The sequence below is a fragment of the Rhincodon typus genome, chromosome 7, assembly GCF_021869965.1.
Source record: "Rhincodon typus isolate 14 chromosome 7, sRhiTyp1.1, whole genome shotgun sequence".
In the NCBI taxonomy this organism is placed as follows: Eukaryota; Metazoa; Chordata; class Chondrichthyes; order Orectolobiformes; family Rhincodontidae; genus Rhincodon; species Rhincodon typus.
Window position 1 is genome coordinate 41,020,594 of NC_063338.1, and position 27,261 is coordinate 41,047,854.

The following is a 27,261-nucleotide window of genomic DNA, read 5'->3' on the forward strand; positions in this document are numbered from 1 at the left end:
ATGCTGTCTGGCCCGCTGTGATCTCCAGCATTTGTTGTTTCCAGGGGTAGCACGCCTGGTTGCCTGAGCACACAGCAGGGAGTCAAGCAACAGAAACACATGATGCAGTCAGTCCGCTGTATTAAAGCCAGTCTACTTCCCTTAAAGGGAAAGCTGAAATGAGTCAAAGGAGGTTGTCACTGAATGCTATTATAATTTTGAAGAAGGAAAATGAGAGTCCACAGCAAGAGTTGGGACTCCTAGGTTCACAAATGTGGTGCTGGAAGCCTTAGTGGTAGAGGTGAAGAGGAAAGGTTATTATTTCACAGGGGGCCAGATGACACACAAAGACCACTAATCCACTGACCTTTCACTTGCTTCATGCACCACAGCCCTACACCAAATAGCAGGCAGGACAAGGGCTTAACATCACCCTCACAAACACTTAAATGTTGCCAGTGTCACACCCAGCTCTTGTTGTTTTGTCCCCAAACCATGCTGCTCAACTCCTAGTTGTGAACAACTTTGTGTGAACTGCTTGGTAGAGCTAAATCGATCTAGTGACTGCTGTAGGAATGACACTCATCCAAGGCTCAGGACTGTGGAGCAGAATTGGCAGCGGGACGGAATTGGCAGTGGGATAGAATTGGCAGCGGGACGGAATTGGCAGCGGTCAGATGGCTTCCCTGCCACAGCTTTAATTGGACTAAAGGTGGGGAGCTGACAGGAACCCCAATTCATCATCCTCTCATACAATTAGATGTCCCCCCCACCTCCAGATTCACTATAAGGGAGAGCATTAAATACAGTCAAGAACTGCCACTGGCTTCCTTTTATAACCGCAGCAACACTATCTGTCTTATGCATCAAGTCAGTCAGAATCTGGTTTCAGGTTTCTGCAGTGCGCAGGGTATACCAGCCTGGTCCCCTCCCCAGAACTGGATGCCTAGTTACAATTAGCAACTACACATTCCAGTTTCTGTAGTATAGGGTAGAATTTAATCTCGATTATAGGGGTCTAGCTTGCTGGCCACAGAGCTAGTAAGAGCTCTGCATTGCTATGTTGGAAATAACTTGCTGTATTAAGTTGCACTTGACTAGCAGGGTCGGGCCTTCCCAGGGATTAACAATTCTAGGGCAGGAAGATCCACCCCCGACCAGTCAGTGATTGACAGCTCTCCATTGCAGGTCACAGCACTAGGTGTTTTGAAAGCTGCCACCATGCACCTACTAGCGACCTTGGATTAGCAAGAGACCCACACCACAGCTGAGAGCTGGTGAGATAGGGGCATTCTTGGTGAATGGAATCCTGGACAGGCTCAAAACAAAGGACAAACAGATGACCATCACTCCCTTTTTCAGTGCTGGGTCTCTCAAGGAGGCACTCTGTTTCTCTGAAAGACAACGCACAACGCCTCTGCCACCAAACCAGGAACCTGCTGGCAAACTTCACAAGGTTTACCTTCTAAGATCTCTGCATGCTGACTGCTCAGAACACCCACGATGGCGGGATGAGATTAAGTGAGCATTAGTTGCGCATTTAAGAACCTCCCAATTGACATCAGTGCAGAAGGGTGTCAGCCTTCTCTGTGTGGGTTTAAGCAGGGTGGAGGTGCAAGGCAGTGGTGTCCCTATACTCCCGAGCCTGATTAATGCCCCCACCTCCAAATTCACCTTGGGGAAGGGTACTGAATTCCATCAGTAAACATTTGGATCCACATTTCTCATACCAAATATTAGATTCAAAAACCCTTTCAAATTTAGTGATGCCCCTTTGAGAAAACTTGATATTCAGACCTACATCAGTAGTTGGGGCAGGGGTACAAAGGAACAAGAAGCATAACTGAGATTGCTGCCTGTGATCAAGGGATAATGCTGGAATAAATTAGGTTTAAGAGGTCAACTAGCCATGGCATGCCTTTCATTATATATTTGTATAATCACAAATTCAAGACTGCTGCATGTACCTTTACTGCACAAAGCTGACTTTATAGCACAATGCAAGATCAGTTCATTTCAATGAGTATTTGATACTCCTGGCAGTCCGTGAATTATTTTGGATCATCCTGAGTGGACACAATTTTTGTATTCCATGTTTGAACAGTAACCAACAGGACAAAATTTTCATCAATTATAGAAACCACCAAAACTCAAATGCATTCATTTGAATTCAGCATTAGAATTATGCCAACAATCCACGATTTTTTTTAAAAAATGTGGTAGGAATGAAATAAATGTTACATGTTTACACCAGTCATAATTTCATCAACACAACACCTACATAAATTCATAGAAAATAACATTTGGAGCTGTTATAATAGATTATATGTTTCATTGGCTAGAGGTACATTTAAAATGTTTGCTTTAAAGTTTTAAAATTGCTGAAATAGTAAAGCCCACCAGAAGTTGAATCTATTAGTCATGCTCTTTCTCATGTCAAAGAGAAATCCGGAGACCCAGGCTAATGCTCTGAGGAAAGAGTTCAAATCCCATCAAGGTAGCTGTAATTTAAATTCAATGAATGAAATCAGGAATTATGAAGCCAGTGTTAGTAACAGTGATCATGACAACTATTGCTGACCATCATAAAAAGCCATCTCATTCATGAATGTCCTGTTAGGAAAGGAAATCTGTTGCCCTTACCTGGTCTGGCCTACGTGTGACTCCAGACCCATAGCAATACGGTTCACTCTTAATTACCTGTTGAAATCAGTTCAACAGCAAGGATGGACAAAAAATTCTGGCTTTACCAGTGACACACAAGTCCTGTGATAAAATATGTTTTAAAAACTTATATTTGATAAATTTGTTAGAGTTCTTTGAGGGTAAAACAAGCAGACAGAGAAAAAGAGAACCAGTAGGCGTAGTGTATTTAGATTTTCAAAAGGCACTCAGTAAGGTGCCACATAAAAGGTTACCACAGAAAATAAGAGTTCATGGTATTGGGACTAATGCATTAGCATGGATTGAAAACTGATAAACTCATAGAAGACAGAGTCAGAATTAATGGTGCATTTCTGAAGAAGGGTCACTGAACTTGAAACCTTAACTCTGTTTTATCTCTACAGATGCGTCCAGAGTTGTTGAGTTTCTCCAGCAATTTCTGTTTTTGTGTATTTCAGATCTCCAGCAACCACAGCTTTTTGTTTCATTTTAATGGGTGTGATACATTAGTGTGCATAGAAGTTTGGCTAACGGGAAATAGAGTTGTGATAAATGGCTCATTTTCAGAGTGGAAAATTGTTATCAGTTGAGTGCCACAGGGATCATTGCTGGGTCCTAACTATTTACATTATGTATCAGTGACTTGGATGAAGGGTTGACACTTTGGAGGGAAGAATAGAAAAGCAGAACTACAGAGGAAAAACACAGCAATCACATATAAATCACAAAACTTTACCATGCAGTCACGTGGTAGTAAAAAGATAGGGAAGTCATGTTGCAACTGTCCCGGACATTAGAGAGACCACAGCTAGTTTACTTTAGGAAAAGCTACATATGCATTCAAGGAAGCTCAGAGAAGCCTAACTAGGTTGATTCCTGGGATGAAGAAGTTGTCTAATAAGAAAAGGTTATGCAGGTAGTGCTTGTACTCATTGAAATTTAAAAGAATGAGAGGTGGCCTTAATGAAATACCCTTGGTCACAGTTTATAAATAACAGGTAGAGATCAAGAAAAATGTCTTCACTCATCAAGTCATTAATCTCTGAAATTCTACTGCAGATGGGAATGGGAGGCCAGGTCATTGAGCATATTAAAGCTGAGATATTTGGAAGTATATGATTATAGGCACTATGCAAGAATATGGAATCAATGTTACTTTCTGATCAATCATGTTCTTACTGAATGATAGAACAAGCCTGTGGGGCAAATGGCCTAATGCTGTGCCTGTTTCTTAGGGAGTTCTAAAGAATGTTACATGAAATGTGGGTGCTTGTGTTTTGCTCCAATAATTTAGTGTTAAAAACAATTTCAATGCTTCATTGTTTATTTACACTTAACCCAATCACTACCAGACAGAACTCTTACCTTTTGAATGAAGCAAACTGTGTAATTTATCCAACAACTTTATAGACTTTACAACCCAGTTTCAATCTTGATTCAAGAGATTTCTTGAAAGCAAGAATTATTGAAAATAATAGTTTGATGTCATACTGAGTCAGTGTTCATATAGATTGGCCAAGGAGAAAGCAGTCAAGAGCTATCTTAAGACCTAGACATCAAAGTAACACTGTTTATTATGCATAAATACTACATTCCACTATACACGGTAATCATAGATATACCAGGCACTCAGTTGTCGGGTGGAATCTTCCCAGGCTGTAATGACATGGGCTATGACAAGAAATTTGGGAAAATGAGGCAAGATGTCACACTTTGACATCTCACTCTTTGAATTTGAAAAGTTGAATTTTCTAATCAAGTCCATAAATCAAGACAAGATTCTCATGAGTGATTGGTGAGAGGCCTATTAACACAGAATATTGCTCATTATCATCCTCATTATTACTTAATCATGCCTCATTAATATGCAGTCTCCCATTCTAACAGATGCCAGATTGAAATGAGATGTTATGAATTCCTGATGTGAACGTCAGGGCGGGCACCCAGTGACTTACACCACGAGCCCTCCAGGGATCCCACTAAAGCCTCCTAATGGTGATGTTCTGGCTTTCTGTATCTGAAACCAGAAATTGAACTGGACTAGCCATATAAATACAGCGGCTACAAGAGCAGGTCAAAGGTTAGGAATATTGCAGTGAGTAATCCACCTCCTGACTCCCCCAACCCTGAATACAATTTACAAGGCACAAGTCAGCAGTGTAATGGAATATTCTCCAGTTGCCTGGATGAGTCCAGCTCCAAAAGCACTCAAGAAGCTTGACACCATCCAGGACAAAGCAGCACAGTTGATTGGCACCACATTCATGAACATTCACTCTCACCACCACCAATGCTCAGTAGTAGCAGTGTGTATCAGCTACAAGATACACTGCAGAAATTCACCAAGGTTCCTTTGACAGCACTTCCCAAACCCATGATCACATCCATCCAGAACGACAAGGTCCAGGAGATACATGGGAAGATCACCATGTGCACATTTACCCCCCCAAGCCACTCACCATCCTGACTTGGAATTATATTGCCCTTCCTTCAGAGTTACTGGACAAAACTCCTGGAACTCTCTCCTTGTGGGTTGACTGACACCAAATGGACTGCAGTGGTTCAAGAAGACAGCTTACCAATGGCATCTAGGGATGGACATTAAATGCCAGCCTAGCCAGCAATACCCACATCCATGTGAAAACAAAAAGGTTGAGGGCAGAGAATGTCTTCATACTCAGTAGAGAAGATTGCTTACAGATAACCTCTGTTTTTTGCACTTTTGTAATCTTTGAAGTCAGTACAAAATTCAACATCCGTTTATACGTATGGTACGTCTGGCTGCACACAGCTTTAAATCAGATGGTATAATGTTGATGGCCAATAACCATGGGATATCATCCAAGACAACCATAATACTGGTACCAGTATCTTGCTTAAATTTGATTGGATAAACATTCACTTGGATGATGTCTGTCATCGCGTATCATGTGACTGTTTAATTTCTCTTTTGGAAGAATAATGTGTATTTTTCCTATATGGTTAATCTTCATGTTAAAAAGCTGATTCACTTGCAGTGTTGACATGCTGTTCAAAGTTCTTTGCCAAATCATGAGTGTAATGTTGGGTTGGGAATGATTTAACTTGTGATCATGCAGACATTTCATCACCATGCTAGGTAACACCATCAGTGTGGCCTCTGATGAAGCAATCACCCCAACGTCCACAAACAGAACTGTCTTAGGACACAATTCAAATGGGCCACAACATACTGCAACACACCAGAACTACACAGCAAGGAGGAAGAGCACCTATACTAGGTCTTTACTAACAACGGTTATCCCAACAAATTCATCTGCAAGTGCCTACTAGACAGACGATCCCAAGAGGACACAGTATGCCCCAATACACTAGCCATACTACCCTGTATCAAGAACATATCAGAACTGACAACGAGACTCCTACGACCACTAGGAATCATGGTGGCACACAAACCCGCAGCCACACTGCGACAAACACTCACAAGGACCAAAGACCCCATACCCATGACATGCAGGATCAAAGTAGATTACAAAATACCTTGCAATGACTGCAACAGACGTTATATCGGCCAGACCGGAAGGAAACTAGCCATCAGTATACACAAACACCAGCTAGCAGCAAAACAACACGATGAACTTTCCCTCATCTCCGTGCACCCGAACAATGAAGGCCATCAAGTTAACTGGAAAAAAGTGACCATCCTAGATCAAGCCAACCACAGACACACATGGGAATTCCTAGAGGCCTGGTTTTCAAACTGTAATGCAATCAACAAACATGTGGAATTAGATCCCATATACAAACCCATGCAAAAAAGAACCAGAAATGACAAACAAACTTAACACACTGGATCATATAAATTCCAAGTGGAGTAGAACAACATCGCTTCATCGGAGGCCACACTGATGATGTTACCTAGCATGGTGAGAAAATGTCTGTACGATAACCAGCCAGCTGGGTGAGCAAGCCAACAATCTCATCCACAACCCGAGCTACAAATCTTCGCAAGAACCTTAAAAATGATTTGACTTGTTGCATGGTTTGTTCTTCAGACTATAGCACATGTTTGAGCAGTGATCCCGTTTGCTAAAATGTGTACATCATTGGTGAAAGGCTAGACAGTCTTGTATTCACTCATGTGCAGTTCTGACACCACACCTATGACCACTGACTGTAGCATTAGATTGTTTAGAGTTTCCCATTGATGATGTCATTTGTTCAGGTGAAAGATCAGTCTTCACTGCTCAGATGGTTTATTGTGCTTTAAGTAGTTAACCCATTCTGTAGAACGTTCTACATTAAAATTGAACCCTTGCTGTACAATACTTTTTGAACAGAATTCTAGACTCTTGTCCACTGCTATTTGAACTGCTCATTATAGAATCAAATCCACTTTTGATTGAAGAATTTGAGTGACTTATTAATCTAATGGGCAATGACAATTCTGTCAGAAATGAATTTTTAGTTTGCGTTTCCATGTAATTCACAGTACAGATAGCTAATAAAACTATCTACAGACTCTCCTGAGACTTAATATCTTCTATTGAAGTGAGATCTCACCAGTTACTTGTTTTTGAAGTTAAATATTGTTCAAAAGCTGTTACAAGGTTCTGAAGCATTATTTGGCTCTCATTGATCTGCTGTCTGTGTAACACATAATCTAACATTGTTTCCACACTGTACAGCAATGTGTTAACCTGTCCTGCATCTGATTTAGTGTCCAATGCTGAAGTTGTTTTAAATCTTGAGAAATGTGTTTTCCAAATCTGCCAGTTTATTAATCTATCAAACATTTCTGAAAGCTTACTTTTTTCTGGTGGAACATTGGTACTGGTGAAAATAAAAACCGAAAGAACTGCAGATGCTGTATATCAGGAACAAAAACAAAGTTGCTGGAAAAGCTCAGCAGGTCTGGCAGCATCTGTGAAGGGAAAAACAGAGTTAACATTTCGGGTCCGGTCACCCTTCTTCAGAACGGTTTTATTGGTACTGGTGAACATTGTTGCATTGTTTGATTGTTGATAGATACTTGAAGGTGTGATTATTTTCTTGATTTGGAATTATATTGTTAGGATTTTGATTTCCTTGTACTACACTCATTCGGTTGTCTTACTGTATTTCTTTGATTAAAGTTGTTGTTGAATATTTGTTATTGCAAAGATGGCTGTTTGTTGTAGTACTAAAACTGAAGGTTGTTGAAGTTTCTGTTGTTCTAGAAACTAAAAGCATTAAATATCAAGTTTGCTTCCTTTCACCAATATGGCATTCCTCAGAGATGAATGAAAATATTCCTTTTCTAAGACGGCTGAAAGATTTCCCAAAGATCCGTGGGTAGAACTTTCTCAAATTGGCTTCACACAACAAAATTCAACTTCTTTTTGACCATATCAAAAGCAGCTGTTGTGACATTGTGGGCAGCAATTCTTTTTTTCTGTCTGAGGTATTTTTGTGCTGAATGTGACATCGCATGATCAGGCTCATGTTCTTTTCCTTTATCTTAATTTTTTTTTCTTTTTGTGTTTTAATCAACAAAATTGATCAAACTTCTTAGTTCCTGAATAAACTTAGAATTTGTCATTCAAGACACTAAAATGAAAAAAAAATTAACTTTACTGTTAGGGCTCTGAATATTTTGAATTGCAAAATCAATTTTATTCATCTTTTCTTTTTTTCTTTTCCAGTTGATATTCTTCAAGTCTGTGCCTGAAGAATTATTTAACTTGCTGTCATTAGTTTTGACATCAATTAAATTGTTCAGAAATTTGTTTGCACACTTTTAGAAGACTTCACTGTGTTCCTCAGCCAATTTTGGAATGGTGACATACTTCTATGTCCCTTCTTGTAAGGGACCAAATCTGAAAATTTGTTGTTTTCACAGTGACTCAATTTGGATTTCTCCCCATAGCTGTTGGTTTGCTTTTACTGCTCTCACTGCCATTTTAAAGGCTTGTTTTGGCTATTACTGACTATAAAGGCTTTTTGAGACTTATTTTTCTGGTGGTTTCTCCAAAGGAGTTTTTTGTTCAGAGATGTTTCATTCACAGCTGCTCTTCCACTTTATGGCATTTTTCTTGCTGCTGGCTGGGTTAAAGCTGTAGTGGTGTTTTCTTAGGGGAAAAAAACTTGTTGAATTTTTTATTTCTCAAGATGATTTCAGGTTTTTTTCTTGATCACCACTGCTGTCAGAATTTTTTAAGCAGTAAATTCTGTAGCTGCCAACGTTTGTTGTTGTGTGGTTTGACATTATATGATGTTGGGTTCTTTATAGACTCTGTCTTCAGGCTTACACCTCAAAGTAATTGTTGTGATCCCAGCTGATGTTATTGCTGAACAAGTCAGATCTCAGATTAAGATATATCTTAACTGATCACATTTTGTTCTTCTTTTCATTTAACAAGTTGATCTTGCAGTGAAAATCAAGCATGCAGTGCCACAAATTTGATTTTAACAGTAAAACAGAAGTTTATTATGCAAATAAAATGAAGATAAAATAGAATAACCCAAACTATTTACATGTAATACAATTTGAAAGACTTTAAAAATCAAAGCAAAAATAAAATTTGAATCAAGTTAACAGAATGACATAGGCCTATGATACATAAAAAGAGCCTTCAACCCATCGAGCCTGTGCTGGTTAAAAGCAATCACCTAAATATTCTAATCCCATATTCCTGCATTTGGCTGATAGTCTTGTATGCCTTGGCATCGTAAGTGTACATCTAAACACCTCTTAAACGTTGTGAGGATTTTCGCCACTACCACCCTACAGTCAAAAGAATTCCAGATTCTCACCACACTCTATCTACTTGAATACCACCACAAACATTCAAACACTCAAGACAATTAATTCCCTTCTCTATCACATCTATAGGTTTGACTTAACTGTTTCTTCCAATTTCCAGCTTGAGAATTTAGTAACCTTTCTCTTGAATAGTCATATAACTGATCCTAGATCTTTCCAACTTCTGGAACTTTAATACTAAAACTCTTACACCAAGGAAACCACATTCCTATCAGTTCTACTCAATCTCAATACTTCAGGGGAAACTGTTTCAAACACCTAACTTAGAATCATAGAAACCCTACAGTGTGGAAGCAGGCCATTTGGCCCACTGAATTCACATCAACCCAAGAAAGAGCATTCACCCACCCAGATTCAACTCTCTACCCTAATCCTGCAACTCCGCACATTTCTGATGGCTAATCCATCTAACCTAAATATCCCTGGACACTCTGGGCAATCCGCCTAACCTGCACATCTTTGGACTGTGGGAGAAAGCCGGGGCACCTGGAGGAAACCCACATGGGCATGGGGAGAATGTGCAAACTCCACACGTAGTCGCCAGAGGCTAGAATTGAACATAGGTCCTTGGTGTTATGAGGTAACCGTGCTAACCACTGAGCTGCCCCAACTTTCACTATGACCTCTGTGAACTGAACACCAACATGTCTGCCAAGCTATGTTTTGTTTTTCCCTAAGAAGAAGAAAAAATCCAGATCCTTCTGAACTGAAAGAAAGCTAATTTACTAACTGCTCATAAAATGCTCCCAGTGCATACACATTCCTATTGTCAGCCTAGGAACTCATTCCCTCACCTTGGTTTAAAAAATACATTCCTCCAGAAATACTAGCACATTAGTCATTAAACTCCCTCATATGCCAAAATCCACATGCTATTCGTTCAAAATCCAAAGACTAAAATTAATTATATTAATATATATAAGTTATACACCTTAAATCAATAACACTATTTGTTATATATATAATAGCAACTGCAACACATGGTAATCGTAGGTATACCAGGCTCTGACTTCTTACATTATATCAGAAATCTATCTTCTTTGTGTTTTTATGTACATGTGCTCTCAAGACTCTAGAGTTTTGCACTCTTCATCCAGAGTGCATTTTGGGATAGGCAGCTCCATGACATAATTGCCAGATTGTTCCAAGGTCCTGGTGCCCTTTCATAACAGCAAACAATGACAGTAACATCACCATGCGTCCACATGAAGAGTATTCTACAAATGTAGCGACTGAGAAGTGTATTTATAAATTGTTACAATGCGAGATAATGTGAACTGCTACATTTATATCAGGAGTGATCATTCATTCATATTGTCTTTGTGTCGAGGATACTGACGTACATTCTTTACCTCTAATAAATTTGAGAACTATCAAACATGACACATCAGGCTTAATACCCTTTTGTAAATCAAGTCAATGAGATAATAAGACAAGTCCTGACAAGCAACCACCAGTGCCAGCACTCATATACTAAGTACTCCTTCAGGAGATCATAAATGTTTCATCCTGAGAGGCTCCCATGTAATACAATTTTTATACATTTAATTAGGTATGAGAAATGTGGGAAACATATTTTATCATGCTCTGTGCATGCTGTTAACATGTGAACTCCCTTAGTGTTAAGGATAGCAGCTACAATTTGTTGTGCATTTGGTGCCTTAGATTGTTCACTAAAGCTTGGATATTCCACCTGAGTGCTCATTAAATCTCCCACAGTATGCTTCAGACTTGACTTTACACACTGATTGTATTGTTGTTGAGTTGATCCTCTAATATATGGGTATATATTTAATATTAACAAAAAGTTGCCCTGTCTATTACATCTGATGATTCACTGTCATTCCCGCCTATGGCAACATACAAATATTTATTAGCATCACGGTCCTTTTGATGTTAGCTTAAATTCCTGTTCTAGTAATTAAGGAATAAATTGTCAATTAAAATAACTGGATAAAATATATTTTAATTAAATTTGTATGCCTAGCTAAGTGTATGGTATGTTGGTATTAAATTTATCAAGAGAAGCTGTTCATCATCAATCCTTTGTATTCACTGGGGGAGATTGTCTCGTTTTTGTCAGAGCTATATTGAGCAATGTGGTCTGGTTAAACATGACTAGAATATAAGGCAAACTGAGTTCCAGTAAAGCTTTCGTCTTCTATAATTCTTCACTTCAACTTACTTTGCGAAGCAACTTGACATTCATCAGGCAGATTTTTGATGTTTTCTTCGTCCTCCATGTTATTTACTTCAACACAATCTGGGGAATTTCTGTGACCACCAGGGCTTCTCAGCACCTGTTCTACTGCTGCTGGGGGGAACTGAAGCCTGTCCAGTCCATCACATTGTCATGTCATCATTAACAACCAAATTTCTCAATCTTCACAACCTGCACAGGTTTTGTATGAAAGAGGTGATAGATGCAGTATTGGAGCAAGGCTTCACTTGGTAGCTTAAATGCCTAATCAGAACTGCAGTCTGAGTCCAAATGGGCACTGTGAGGAAGGCTCCCCACCTCCTGTTTAGTCTATCTGCTTACAATGACTCATTACAAGGAAATTGGGTATATTTTTATACTGTTTTGATGTTCCTTTGTCATGTGACAAGAAACATAGAGCATGATTTTCCCCTCCCTGAGGTTGCAGGAATAATGGTGAACATGATGACTTAATCTGGGGGGAGTCTACGAATCAGATTCTTGCTATCAAGTTAAACTGGTGCCATGATCTTCTCCTATCTTAGAAGGCAATGTTAAATTCTCACCATAAGGAGATAAGAAGCCAAGTTGCCTGGATTTGCAACTCATTAATTTCATCATATTCATTTCCCCTTCCCAGTTAATTTCCACCCAACTGAGCAGCTCAGTGATTCCAAAGCTCGCTAGAATGAAAATAAGTCAGTCGCTGTGGAGTTAGCTTCCTGGCCTCAAGTCCGGGTGAGTTCACAGCCGTGCCAGCAAACTTCCTCTTCTTCACTTTGGATGTAATCACTACAACTGCAGCAGATGCCTTTATAGTCACTGGGCTCAATCTCTCCCTGGAACCTGCAACAGCAATGCATCAGACTCAACACATCATCACGGAGGGTCAGGCACCACTTGTTCCCGCATATCAGCATTTTGTAGGCAGTAGTCCTGCTCTGCAGAGAAGTTCTCTGGCTGACAAGTAACACTTTGGCAAAGAGAACACAGCAGCCAGCTTCTTGTTGAGAGGTGGAACTTTTTCACAGAAGAAAATGTCATGGAACCTCCAGCAGGTCTGACAATGTAAGAGGGCATCAAGGACGGGAGCTTGAGAAGTCAAACAGACACTCTTTGGAGGAAAGGATGTCATGGAGTTAGGATGAAACAAGCAAAGGATTTCCTCAGAAGATATGAGTTGGAGGTTTAATTTCATATTTCTCATCTAACTTTAATTTCCCTTCATGTTTGTTTATGCTGTTGGAATAAAGAATCCTTGCTCCATAATTTTTGAGTTGTCTATGTGTTTAAATCTCCCATTACAGTCCTGCCAGGGTTGGCAGTGCTCCACAGAACAAGCATTAAGACATGGCCATTAAGGTTGAAAGGCAGCTGAGTTCGGGAGGATTGCTAGAGCAATTGAAACTTGCAATGTCCTTGGGGAATGTCCTTGGAGCTACTTTGGGATCATTGCAGGCTTAGGAATTGGCAGTGGGAACTAAAGCTTTAGGTCAAACCCCGGTAGAGACTCTCCGTATGCACTCCCTCAATGTTACACTGGTAGCAGGTGGCACCCTAGTTGGATATTCGACTTTCCAATGTTTAGGAAGGTGGACAGATTTGGAGGAAAACTAGAAACACCTAATAAATCTGTGATTGAAAATGGATTGAGGTTGCACAGCTGCTTATAGTGGTCCAGGGGCCTCACCATAAGCATGCAGGTGGCATTCATGATGGAAATTTATGCAGGTTTAATTGTTCGTTACTCCATACAATAAAATGAATAGTTCTTTCAACTATGGAACAGATGTCCTAACCTTTTTAATAGGCTAAAATGCCTGCGCAAATCTTGCCATAGCCCAACATTCCCTGAATGTTTGCACTAATATGGCTCCTATGCTAAAGATATACAAGTCACGTCAGGGAGTCCACTCCCTCGTGAGGCCTACCAAGTTGTCACTCATCCTAATGTAGATGTCATACATGTGATGCTGAGGCTTGCAGGTTCTGAGACTTTGTGAGACCTATTTGCAGTGGAATAGTTAAAATAAGTATTGGCCTAGTGAGCCTATTGCCCCTATGGCAGCACGGTGACTCTGTGATTTGGTGGTTAGCACTGCTGCCTCACAGCACCAGGGACCTAGGTTCAATTCCACCCTCAAACTCTGTGTGGAGTTTGCACATTCTCCCTGTGTCTGCGTGTGTTTCCTCCGGGTGCTCCAGTTTGCTCCCACAGTCCAAAGATGTGCAGGCTAGGTGAATTGGCCATGCTAAATTGCCCATAGTGCCTAGGGATGTGTAGATTAGGTGGGTTATAGGGAGTTGGGTCTGGATGGGATGTTCTGAGGGTCAGTGTGGACTTTTTGGGCCGAAGGGCCTGTTTCCACACTGTAGGGATTTTATGATCTTTGCATGTGACGTAGCAGAGAGAAGATGGTACCAATTACCCTTCAGAGGCGCAGTAAATGACTGACTTTTTTCTTTTTCCATGTTATTTGCGCAGTGTAATAGCACTGACTCTCACTACTATCTACACCCAGGCCGAATCGGTGTGATGTGAGTGCCTCTTGATTCGACTTACCAAGAAGATCGGTTCTGGATCCTCTTTTGTTTGTCATTTATATAAATGATTTGGACAAGGATATTGAAGGCATGGTTAGTAGTTTTGTGGATGACACCAAAATTGCTGGCATAGTAGACAGTGAAGAAGGTGTTCTAAGATTACAAAGGGATCTTGATCAAATGGATCAATGGGTTGAAAAATGGCAGATGGAGTTCAATCTAGATAAATGTGAGGTATTGCATTTTGGTATCACAAAGAAGGGTAGGGCTTATACAATTAATAATATGGCATTGGGTAGTGTTATAGAACAGAGGGACCTAGGGTTGCTGGTACATAATTCTTTGAAGTATACGTCACAGATAGACAGGGTGATTAAAAAGGCGTTTGGCATGCTTGCCTTCATTGCTCAGTCCTTCAAGTATAGGAGTTGGAAAATCATGTTGAGGTTGTACAGGATACTGGTAAGGCCTGATCTGGAATGCTATGTCCAGTTCTGGTCACCCAGTTATAGAAAGGGTATTATTAAGCTGGAGAGGGTTCAGAAAAGATTTACCCGGATGTTGCCAGGTATGGAACGTTTGAGTTACAAAGGAAGGCTGGTTAGGCTGGGACCTTTTTCACTGGAGCATAGGAGATTGAGAGGTGACCTGATAGAAGTTTATAAACTAATGAATAAGAGTATAGATAGAGTTAATGGTAGTTGTCTTTTCCCTAGGATGGGAGATTTCAAGACTAGGGGGCATATTTTTAAGGTAAGAAGAGAGAGATTTAAAAAAGACTTGAGAGGCAAATTTTTTACACTGGTTTGATTCCATCCTTGGATGACTGTCTGTGTGGAGTTTGCACATTCTCCTCATGTCTGTGTGCATTTCCATCGGGTGCTCCAGTTTCCTCTCACAGTCCAAAGCTGTGCAAGTCAGGTGGATTGGCCATGCTAAATTACCCATAGTGTTCAGGGATGTGTAGGTTAGGTGCATGGGAAATGCAGGGTTACAGGGAAAGGGTAGGGGGATGGGTCTGGGTGGGATGCTCTTCGGAGGGTTGGTGTGGACTTGGTAATTATTTCTATAACTTTCTCACAACTCTAGTAAGGCTAATTCCCTAAAATTTCCTGCTTTGTCTCTTCTGCCTTATTTTGAATTATGGTGTAATATGAGCAACCCTCCAGAAATACTCTTACGTTCAATGAGAATTGAAAGATTATGACCAAAACCTTTGCTGCTTCTTTCTTTGCTTCTTTCAACAACCTTGGATGCATTCCATCTGGAGCAGGTAACCTATCAATTTTCAGTTGTTAGTTTTTTTTCTAAAACTCACCTGTCCTCTTGCAGCCTTTATAACAATTTCTCCGTTTGTGGTGACAGAAACAAAGTGTGCTTTTAGTGCTTTACCCATGTGTCCTCTCCCTGCAAGAACATTTTTTTGCATCCATAATAGACTGAACTTTTTCTGAGATAAATATTTACACTTTTTATATGTTTATGATTTGTTTTAAGGTTCAATTCAATGGTGCTTGCTGGTATTTTGTCATAAACTCCCTGCCTCCTGAATTAACCTTTTCCATTCCCTTCTGTACTTTTCATAATCTTCCTGGTGCTTAACTGAAGCTTGCACTTGACATTTACCATGAAATATTTTACTTTAACTTTTATCTCCTTTGTCTATCTCTTGGAAGAATATTAATCCATTCACCAAAAAACAGTAAAAAAAAATGCATCTCATATATCTTCCTAGCAACTATTGCTGTCCTTTCAGTGACTCTAAGTAATTCTGGCTAATTTCACACTGAAATCTGATCTTTTTTAAACCTTGAGAATGTGGTGTATTACAATGCCATATTATCATAATGCAGTGATTTTATTTACATCCCAATGAACTGGATAAATGCCAACTATCACACTGTGGGGAAAGCATGCTTTATTACTAGTTGCTGTCACACAAATGATTGATCATTGTGTTGTAAAAGTAGAACGTGGCCTACTATAAATTGTGTTAATGAGTTATGCAACAATATCATCCACCTCTGAGAATTGTACATATATTAATGCTGATTGCCTTGAGGCTGTCATGCAACATTGATCAAATTTTGATATATTTTCACTGAATTCATAATATGTAGTATACGTGATTCTTTATCTCAATATCTCTGCACTGTAATTTGCCAACTTGTAACTTCAGGGTCTGGTCGTAGCAAAGGTGGCATAGGAAGTCTGACAAAAGGAGAGTAATTTCTGATTGCTCCCAAGAATCCAGGTTCAAACACAGGTGTATAAGTATACAGAGGGCTAAATGTAAATCCCAAATTTCAAGCATTTGAGAAGATAGAGCCAAGTATTATGGTTGAGGTTAGACAAAGCAAACATGTTTGTCCTGCAGTTTTAACTTGTGTTATCTGACAGCCGATAATGGAGCACCACTGATGGTAGCATTGCCATTACAGTATGTTCATGACAGCAGTGACTCAGTTGGGTGAAAGATTGGAAAGTGGATAAATCACCTGGACCAGGTGGACTACACCCCAGGATCCTGAAGGATGTAGCCGAGAGGACTGTGAAGGCATTGCTGGTGATTTTTCAGGAATCACTGGAGTCAGGGACGACCCCAAAGGTCTGAAAAATGGCTAATGTAACACTACTCTTTAAAAAGGGAGAGAGGCAGAAGACAGGAAACTATAGGCCTGTTAGCCTGACCTGGGTCATTGATAATATTTCAGAGTCCATTCTTGAGGATGGAGTACTTGGAAGTGCATGGTGAAATAGGGCTGATTGAGCATGGCTTCATCGAGTGGAGGTCATGCCTGACAAATCTGTTAGAATTCATCAAAGAGGTAACGAGCAAGTTAGACAAAGGAGAGCCAATGGATGTGATCTATTTGGATTTCCAGAAGGCCTGTGACAAGATGCCACACAGGAGGCTACTAATTAAGATTAGAGCCCATGGTGTTAGGGACAAGGTACTGGCACTGATGGAGGATTGGCTGACTGGCAGAAGGCAAACAGTAGGATAAAGGGGTCTGTTCAGAATGGCAGCTGGTGGCTAGTGGAATTCCGCAGGGGTCAGTATTGGGACCACAACTATTCACGTTTTACCTTAATGATCTGGGCGAGGAAACTGAGTGCATTGTTGTTAGGTTTGTAGATAATATAAAGATAGGTGGACATACAGGTAGTGTACAGGAGATGGGGAGTCTGCAGAAGGACTTGGATAGGCTAGGAGTCTGGGCAAAGAAGTGGCAAATGGAATACTATGTCGGCAAGTGTGAGGTTATGCACTTTGGTAGGAAGAACAGTGACACAGACTATTTTCTAAATGGGAAAATGCTTCAGAAATCTGAAGCAAAAAGGAACTTAGGAGTCCTAGTTCAGGATTTTCTTAAGGTTAACATGTAGGTTCAGTTGGCAGTTAAGAAGACAAATGCAACGATAGCATTCATTTCAAGAGGACCAGAATACAAGAGCAGGGATGTACTGCTGAGGCTGCATAAGGATCTGGTCATACTGTGTTTTGGAATATTGTGAGCAGTTTGGGGCATTGTATTTAAGGAAGAATGTGCTGGCTTGGAGGGGGTCCAGAGGAGGTTTACAAGAATGATCCTAGGGGTGAAGGGCTTGTCATATGAGGAGCAATTCAGGACTCTGGGTCTGTACTCTGTGGAAATTAGAAGGAATGTTGGGGTGGTCTCATTGAAACTTGGGAATACTGGGAGTCCTGGATAGAGTGGATATGGAAAAGATGTTTCCATGAGTAGGAGAGACTATGACCTAAGGACACAGCCTCAAAGTGAAGGGACAACTCTTTAGGACTGAGATGTCAAGGAATTTCTTCAGCCAGAACTCATTGCCTCAGAACGCTGTGGAGGCCAAATCATTGGATGTATTTAAGGCAGAAATAAATAGGTTTGTGATTAATAAGGGGATCAAAGATTATGGGGAGAAGGCAGGAGAATGGGGTTGAGAAACATATCATGCATGATCGAATGACAGGCCAAACTCAATGGGCTGAGTGGCCTAATTCTGCTCCCATATCTTACGGTCTTATGGTAGTATTCTTGTTCCAGTGTCATGGGTATGGGTTCATTTCTAATTCCAGGGCATGAATACAAAAGTCAAGGCTGACATTTTGGTGTAGTACTACACTGAGGCAATACTGGGATATCATATGAGATGTTAAACCAAAGACCTGTCTGTCCTCGCAAATGGATGTAAGCATCCCACTGCACCATTTTGAGGAACGGCAAGAAAGTTGTCGCTAAAGTTCAGGCCCATAATTCTCCCTCAGTCAGTGTCACAAAAACACATTATCGGGCCATTATCACATTGCTGTTTATGAGAACTTGCTGTATGAAAAATGGCTGGTGCATTTCCTACACTGCAATAATAACTACATTTCAAACAACATAAAGTGCTTAAAGTGCTTGGGATGTCTAGTAACCATGGAAGGTGCAATATCAATACAGACTTGTTTATATCTATAATGTGGATGTTCTTGGGTGCAGGCAGAGTGAGGAACAAGCAGCAGCCCCTGCAGAGATGAAGAACATATTGGAGTTGAAATGTATCTTGTTCAGTGAAACCGTGAAATGCTATATTTCAAAAACTGTTTTGGCAAGGTATAGACTGGTGTCTTATACTTAATATTTATTTACAGAATTACAGATGAGTGCCATACACCACCCAACACAACAATCACAGTTTAACTCTTTGTCTCTTTATAGGAGACTCAAGTGTTATTACTCACATTTTGCATACCTTTACACCCAATTAGTATATAAATAATATTGCACGTTATAGTATGTGAATGTCACTATGCAAATGTATGTCATTATTGTTACAAAGCATACTATAGTGAATTGACAGTCTGTTTTATACTCTACCCCATTCTGTTTTCCATTGTACAGAAATTGGGTGGCATGTAAAATGGGTTGCTTGTGGTCAATAGCAAATAAGAATTTTCCACTCTGTTGAATGAAAGTGATGAAGGATTTTGGAGCAGGCAGTGTAAACAACTGTGTAAAACAGTGAAGGTTTAAAACCAAGTTTCTAGATGAAATAGTTCAGCAGGAAAAACAATTTCTGGCTATTTATATTCATATTCATTTAAACAAAATTAAGTAAATTAAAAATATTCTCTTCAACCTTCTTCAGATAAATGAACTTTATGAATAAACTGATTGATATTTATGTATGGACAATGCAGTAAATGCATATAACTGGCAAGCAGTTGTTAAGGTTTATAAAAAAATCAGGGAAAAAATAATTTGCATCCTTATAAATTAGGCAGCAAGGTGGCTCAGTGGTTAGCACTGCTGCCTCACAGCAGTTTGATTCCACCCTCAGGTGACTGTCTGTGTGGAGTTTGCACATTCTCCCCGTGTCTGCGTGGGTTTCCTTTAGGTGCTCCGGTTTCCTCCCACAGTCCAAAGATGTGCAGGTTAGGTGGATTGGCCGTGCTAAATTGCTCATAGTGTCCACGGATGTGCAGGCTAGGTGGATTAGCCGTGGGAAATGCAGAATTACAGGGACAAGGTGGAGGGTGGGTCTGAATGGGATGCTCTTCAGAGGGTTGGAGTGGATTCAAAGGGCTGAATGGCCCGCTTCCACATTGTAGAGATTCTATGATTCTATGGTTCTAAGTGTGTTAAAAGATCAGATATATCCTTTGACAATTTTTAAGAATGGCATGCATTCAAAATTAATTTTCCATGAAATAGTCTAAACTGTTTTAACAAAGCCTTTGAACAGGATTGGGGTCGAAAAATATCAAAATGAAATATTGTTAAAAAAGGAGACGCGTTGCTGAAGCTTTTGATCGTACAGTCATCAGGATAAATGCAAGAATGCCAAGTATTGAACAATCATAACAATTTGCTTTATAAGAGAAATGGGTACTGGCTAATTGGAAAGTCAATGCGGAACTATAGCCTCTCCAAGCTCCTAGGTAATTAAAAACAGTTGCAAAACTTGAGCATATTCCATTTGTTTGCAGCGAATCAGTCCCTGTATAGTCACTCCTAGCAAACTTCTTTCAGTTGTTCATAATACGTAGACTCTAGATTGTGCTCAACCAGCTTGCACTTAGTAAAAAACAAAGCAAAATATCTGCTGTTAAACGTGATTCCACAATGTGGCAGTATTTGCTGACCTATCCTGAGTGCACTAAGTAGAATTCTCGAGTACACTGGAGTATACTACTCTGACAACCAATTTAAGATGATCAGTTGAGCTCACAATATGTATAGTGTGACTTATTTACACTTGTTAGCAGCAACATACATCGATATGCAGAGACTGATTCTCTGAAATGAAAAGGAATATGTTTAGATCTTGCATCTTTATTAACTTACCTAGGAGTATGAGAAGCCCATCGTTCCCCAATGCTTTCTTCGTGGCAATGCCTCAGCCTATCTGGGGAGACAGTGACATTGTCATTGGAATAACATTCAGTGTCCCAGGCTAATGCTCTGGGGACACAGGCTGAAATCATAAAAGGGGAACTAGCGGAATTTAAATTGAATTGTTAAATCTGGAAATGAAAGCTAGTCTCAGTAATGGTAACCATGAAACTATGATTGATCATTGTATAAACCCATCTGGTCCACTAATGTCCTTTAGAAAAGGAAATCTGCCATCCTTGTCTGGCTTGAATGTGACTCTGGATCCACAACAGTATGGTTAATGCTGAAATAGTCTAGCAAATCATTCAATTCAAGGACAGTTAGGGATGGACAACAAAAGCTTGCCATATCCTATGAAAGGGGAAAAAAATGTAATCAATGATCAATTGCCAGTCAGCACCATTTTCTTCAGCAATATAAATTGTCATTCTTGCATCTATCCTGATGACTGTAAGACAAAATACTTTGACAGCATGTCTCTCTTTTCAACAATATGCAATTCTGTACTATCATGCAAAATATGAAATAAGCTTAGATTTCACTTTTCAGAGTGTTAGATGGATGCCAAAGCGGAATTTCTTTGAACCATCCCAATGGTTGGATACTTTGCCTTTGGGGTGTTTTCAAAGAAGCTCCTTCTCTCTCTGTTTCATAGTATTATCTGCTATGAACAGCAAATGAAAAATTAAAAGTAGAACCTCTGTTTTAAATTATTAAACGCCTGAGAATTCTTTTCATTTGCAGGCAGCAAACATCCCACTTGCCACTGAACTCAGTATTGATGAATTCCATTTCAATGACTTCTCTCTTGACAATGATGCTATGATCACTGCAGCCCTCAGAATGTTTATGGAGCTTGGAATGGTGCAGAAATTCAAAATTGATTATGAGGTAATTCATCCAAGTACAAACGGAATGATTTATAAAATGTAATTTTTGTGCATTATTCATTATATATCCTACAAATGCAAAATGTGTAAGAGCTAAGCCTGAATTAACTTGTTGACAGTTGCCATTTGGGCCTAACAGAAATTGACTGAAGGATATTGACTCCTTCCCCCCATATTGAGGTCCTTCCACCTGACTTAGAGTCATAGAGGCGTACAGCATGGAAACAGACCCTTCGGTCTAACTTGTTCATGCCCACAAGATATCCTAAATTAATCTAGTCCCATTTGCTAGCATTTGGCACATATCCCTCTAAACCCCTCCTATTCATGTACCCATCTAGATGCCTTTTAAATGTTGTAATTGTACCAGCCTCTACCACTTCCTCTGGCAGTTCATTCCATACACGCACCACCCTCTGCATGAAAAAGTTGCCCCTTAGCTCCCTTTTAAATCTTTCCCCTCTCACCTTAAACCAATGCCCTCTAGTTTTGGACTCCCCTACCCTGGGGAAAAGACCTTGATTATTCACCCTATCCATGCCCCTCCTTTTACACTGATTTTTTGTTTTCTACTGTTACAATTGGATTTGCAATAGACTGACCATCATCAGCAGGATGCTTTGGGCCTTTCCTTTTATTCCTGATACATTTTGCTCATATTATCCTCTCACCATACAACCTCAAGTTCTCTGGTCTGTGCAATGATGGTTACTGATTTAACGTAACTCACACATATTGTTGAATGGATTATTGTCACTCAAATGAAAAGCAAACTGTGACAATAAAATGTGCTGTTACTGTGAACTATGATGAGAGGTTGAGGGAAATTACATCAATATTCTCTGAAGATTGAGAGGTGAGAACAGTTTTTTTGTCATGGAGGTGGGAATTGGCAATCGTGAATTTTCCCAAAGTTGTGTGCCTCCCAGGAAAGCCAGCAAGTAGAGTTTTGGTCTCCTGGAGGGCACTACATATCGCTGCCACAGAGACAGGTGGGCTGATACCAAGGCAGCCAGGCTCATCCCTGTTCACAGTAACATTGACCCAGTTTTTCATTTCAGTGCAAAGACCCACGCTGTTTGCACCACGCTCCCTTGACACCCCAAAAACCCCTACCTCCCCTTCAAATCTCCTTCATCTACTTCAGCTCTTCTTTAACTGTCTTCAGCTGCTCCTTCACCCTCAAGCTGCTCATCCATTATTCACTTTACAAATAGAATTCATACGCCCCACAATATTTGGAAGTAATTAAAAAGACCAGACTCTGTTAATTTTTTTTTAAATCTTCATTTGAGAAACCTCCTCTTCCAAAGTTTAAGAAATCTGTCAAAACCATGAAACTTACATTCCCCAATCCAGCTTTGCCAAAAAAAACACTGCAGTACAGAATCTATTGGTGCCTTTGAAGTTAGCCAAAAGCTCATCCAAACAATGCCTTACAATCTGTGGAATTCCCTCCTGTTGCTATATGACAGAACCTTCCTATCATTCCATTCCTATTGCTTTTGTTTTGGTTGTAACAACACCTGTCATCTAACCTCTGAAACTTAATCTCTCTTTTCCAAGCTCTTCACCATTCTGCTTTGAATATTTTGGCCCATTAGAGCTGCTATATTAATGTAAATTGTGATACACTGGATTTACACAATGTGTTTTATAGACTTTGTGCAGGTGGTTACTGACTGTTCGTAAGAACTACAGGATGGTTCTCTACCACAATTGGCGGCATGCATTTAATGTGTCTCAATGCATGTTTGCAATACTGACAGTGAGTATTCAATTAATGCAGCAATAGATGATACCAAATCAAAACAAGTTATTCAGCTTTATTGAAAATATGTTCCTTTGTTTTGAATTTGGTTTTATCTTTGTTGACCTAGTTAAATTTAATGTACTTGCAATAGTATAAATTTAAAACAGAAAACTCTAGAACTGTGATTGCAGATGCAATATTGCAGTTAAGCTTGTATATTCAGGTAAATGACTGTGTGTCCTTATTGTTATGTCACAATACAGCTATTAATGTGTAAATACTAGATTTTCTGTTGTGAAGAAATTAGTTTATAGTTTGGGAAGGAACACTGAAAACACAAAGCTCTAGAGATATTTTTAAATAGATTGTCATAATAGATCGTCAAGATTTTACTGAGATATTGCAGTCAGAACTGAAATAAATATCTTAAAAAGATTAAACTAAATTGGATCTCAAGCCTATATTGTGAATTAGAGAGTTGTTTATTTTCATATGCCAGAAGTAAACCTTCCAGTCATCTGGCATAAAACATGGAAAAGTTCAATAATCTGCATAGAGATTTTGTGGCAGTAATGATGGTGAAATAGTCAGTGTTACTCTACTGAAACTGATAGCAACTTCTGGAGTCCATACATATGCAGTTAAATATGCAAAGCCCTTAAGTTGCTTTAGTCATTCCATGCTTCTTTAGAGAATGAAATGTTGGATTTCTCTATTGATGTTAATCAAGTAGAAATTCAACTGATGAGAGGTCATATTTATACTTTCTCAATTTCTTTTTATTCATTGAGGGGATGTGGGTGTTCCTGGCTGAGCCAGCAATTATTGTCCATTCCCTTGACAAGGTGGTGGTGAGCTGCAATCTTGAACTACTGCATCCATTTGTTAAATGTGCAAACACAACGCTGCTAGGGAAGGAGTTTCAAGCTTTTGACCCAACGATGCTGGAGGAATGGTGATATATTTCTACATCAGGATGATCAGTGACTTGGACAGGGGACGGTGTTCCCATGCATAATTAGCCCTAACCCTTCTAAATGATAGTGGTTGCAGGTTCAGAAGGTGCTGACTAAAGATCCTTGGTGAGTTTCTGCAATGCATCTTCCTGCTATTGAGCATTGGTGGTGAAAGGGCTGAATGTTTGTGGATGCGGTGCCAATCTTTTGGCCTGGATGCTGTCAATCTTTCAAGTATTGTTGGATGTGCACTCGTCCAGGAAAGTGGGAAATATTTCTTCACATTCCTGATTCGTGTCTTGTAAATGCTGGGCAAGCTCTGGGGCATCAGGAGGTGAGTTACTTGCTGCAGAATTCCTAGCATCTGACGTACTCTTGTATCCACAGTATCTATTTGGCGAGTCCAGTTCAGTTTCAGTTTCAGTTCATGTTACTGTAAAAACTCTTGAAAAAGTTACAATTTGTTGAATGATGTGTATCTGGATTTTTACTGTCATACCAAGTTCATAGTTACATCTGAAAAATATTTCTAACCTGAGTCAACTAATTTCATATTTTATGGAAGTGAAACTTCTCAACTCTGATTTACAAAGAAACATCTTTAAACTATCAATCCAAAACAGTTATTTTCTGAAATTTAGTTAAAAATGGATTAATCAATGCATTTTACACCTGGCTTGCTTTCCATGCGAATTATTCATTTTAATAGACTGCCAATCCTCTTTGATGACCTCAACAGTGATCCTTGTGGTACTCCACTAGGTACAGGTTATCCATCCCTTAAAATGCCCCCTTTATCCTAGCTCTCTGTCTTCTATTAGTTAACTAATTCTTGATCCATGCTAATATTTTACCCCAAAACCATGGACTCTTAGTTTATTAAGTAGCCTAGTGTGCAGTACATTTAGTAATCCAAAGATGTTACATCTATTGGTTCCCCTTTCTCTATCCTACTTCAATTGAAGCATGAACTTGTTTTTGCTCCATGGCAGCTGATGTGTTTATTTGTTGTTGTTTCGGCTTTGATATATTTAATTGTATCTCTTCTTTGACTGTAATTGTTTTCTCACATTTGTTCAACTAGAATAAAAGGTCCAATTGGTTGAGTTCATCTAGTCTGTTTGATTCAGTTATGTTTCCTTCATGATATATTCCATTATTGGAACATTAGGGCAGGACAAAATAAAGCAAAGAACTGTGGATGCTGACAATCTCAGCGTAGTCTCCAGATACAGACAGTGACCATCAGAATACACCCTCCAAACCCCATCCACAAAGGTTGGCATCAGATACACCTGGACACATTTCTGACTAACTCGAAATACAGTTAGCCAGTTTAATACTGTGTTTTGCAGCTCGTTGACATCTTGCATTGCAATGCTGCAGCCAAGCTGCTTTGCACAGAGGGACAGGAACCTATTCTCATGTATCAGGGATCATAGCTTGTTCCCTTAGTGCTCAATAACTCTGCATCTACTTGGATGCTCACTGCCTTGCTTTTTAGTGCATCATCCGGAACCTTCAGACTCAATGTACTTCTGCCTAGCCTCATTTCTTAGCGCAGATACAAAGCCAGTCAGCTTGTCTTTTCTGTCAGCGGTGACCAAGAAAGAGGCAGGCACATGAATCAACCTACATGGATGACCTGTCCTTAGCTCTGTGTCCATGTTTGACAGAGGAGTACTCTCTCTCTGTAATCCCTAGCGTGGTAATGTCACTGCCACACCAGCAGGCAGCTTATGTGGCAAACACACTGAATGTGCTCCAACCTAATAGCTGTGACTTGAAGTCAAAGTGGAGCAGACCTCAGTCAAGGCAGACTGGCATCAGTCGAAGGTACAGACAGAATAAGTCACGGGCATCATCAGTCCAGGGGCTTAGACACAGTCAGTCAGCCACTAGGGGTGGGCAGGGCTGGGACCACCGCAAGTGCACAAAGGAGTGACTGTAAGACAGTCAAGGAGCTGTCCAGAAATCATTCAGGGATCTGATCTCATCAGTCAGGCTGTCGTTACAAATCATTCAGGCAGCTGGACCATGGCCAGTCTAAACAATGATGAGATGTTATGTATGCTGGGAAAGAGAAGCACTTCCTTAGACAGGGTTCAAAAAGGACCTAAAAACCGAAAGAACTACAGATGCTGTAAATCGGGAACAACTCACTTCTCTACCTGCCTTTGTTCAAAACGGACATGGCCTAATGAAGAGTAGCCTGCAGGTTTGATTCTTGTAGCTGCAGTTACAATGACAGTCAATCAGACTGATGATGTGCCAAGACATTTCTGAATGTGAGCTCTAATTTGCAATGAGGTGTCACCTTTGCCACCTGCATGCCCTCTGAGGGGTTCTTTGCCATTTCCCTCTCACTGCGTGTCCTGTGAAGGCCTATTCATGGCTGGCAGTGGTTGTCGCAGTGTACGTCTAGGCTTTAATTAATGGTTTTGGCCTGCAAATGACTTGAAGCGCTCAGATAATGGCAATGACTTCTCTGCTCTCCACATACTGTTCAGTTGCTGACTGTTCTTTATTCTGCAACCTGTTCACCTGCTGCCACCACCTGCTTTTCTACATTAGTTGGGCCCAGGAGAGGGGTTGTCAGAAAATATTATCATGTTTAGAATGAAAAGGTAAATAGTAAATACATAAAGGGCAAGAGTTCACATCTACCATGAGGCTACTAGAGGAGCCATCTTCTTACTTAGTAATGAAGGGGACTATATGTTCACATTAACTATCTATGCTACATCTCCCCCTCTCCACCAAGCCTCTAACTCTATCCATTACACCACATTTTATTATTTAAACTCCTTCTCTTACATGTCTGCCAAAGTCTCTGACGTTATCCTTGATTTACTGAGGTACTTGCTGTGGTGGTTTCATCAGTCTACCCAACCCTGGTCTCAGTTCCATCAGAGGAGATTAGAATGTGAGTTCTCTACACCTTCTGTAAAACTCTGTTGGGCAGAATGAGAACCATCAGATATTTACAGTCACTGTTCATGCATCTTCCAGGTCTCCTGAATAACAGGTCAATTCTGTTGAAAGAAAATCTCTTTGTGGACGCAGGTACTCTCCTGTTTCACCACACTGTTTCAT

The 27,261-nt window shown here is 40.0% G+C and overlaps 1 protein-coding gene across 1 annotated transcript in view; it reads left to right on the forward strand.

The window, feature by feature from the left end:
- The window catches only part of LOC109932547 (dual 3',5'-cyclic-AMP and -GMP phosphodiesterase 11A-like), a 293,291-nt gene that overhangs the window by 205,551 nt on the left and 60,479 nt on the right, over positions 1–27,261 (forward strand). Inside the window, exons 12-13 of the mRNA XM_048599206.1 lie at positions 21,311–21,457; positions 23,117–23,224. Coding sequence (XP_048455163.1) covers positions 21,311–21,457; positions 23,117–23,224 — 255 coding nt within the window. The remainder of the gene's footprint in view (positions 1–21,310; positions 21,458–23,116; positions 23,225–27,261) is intronic.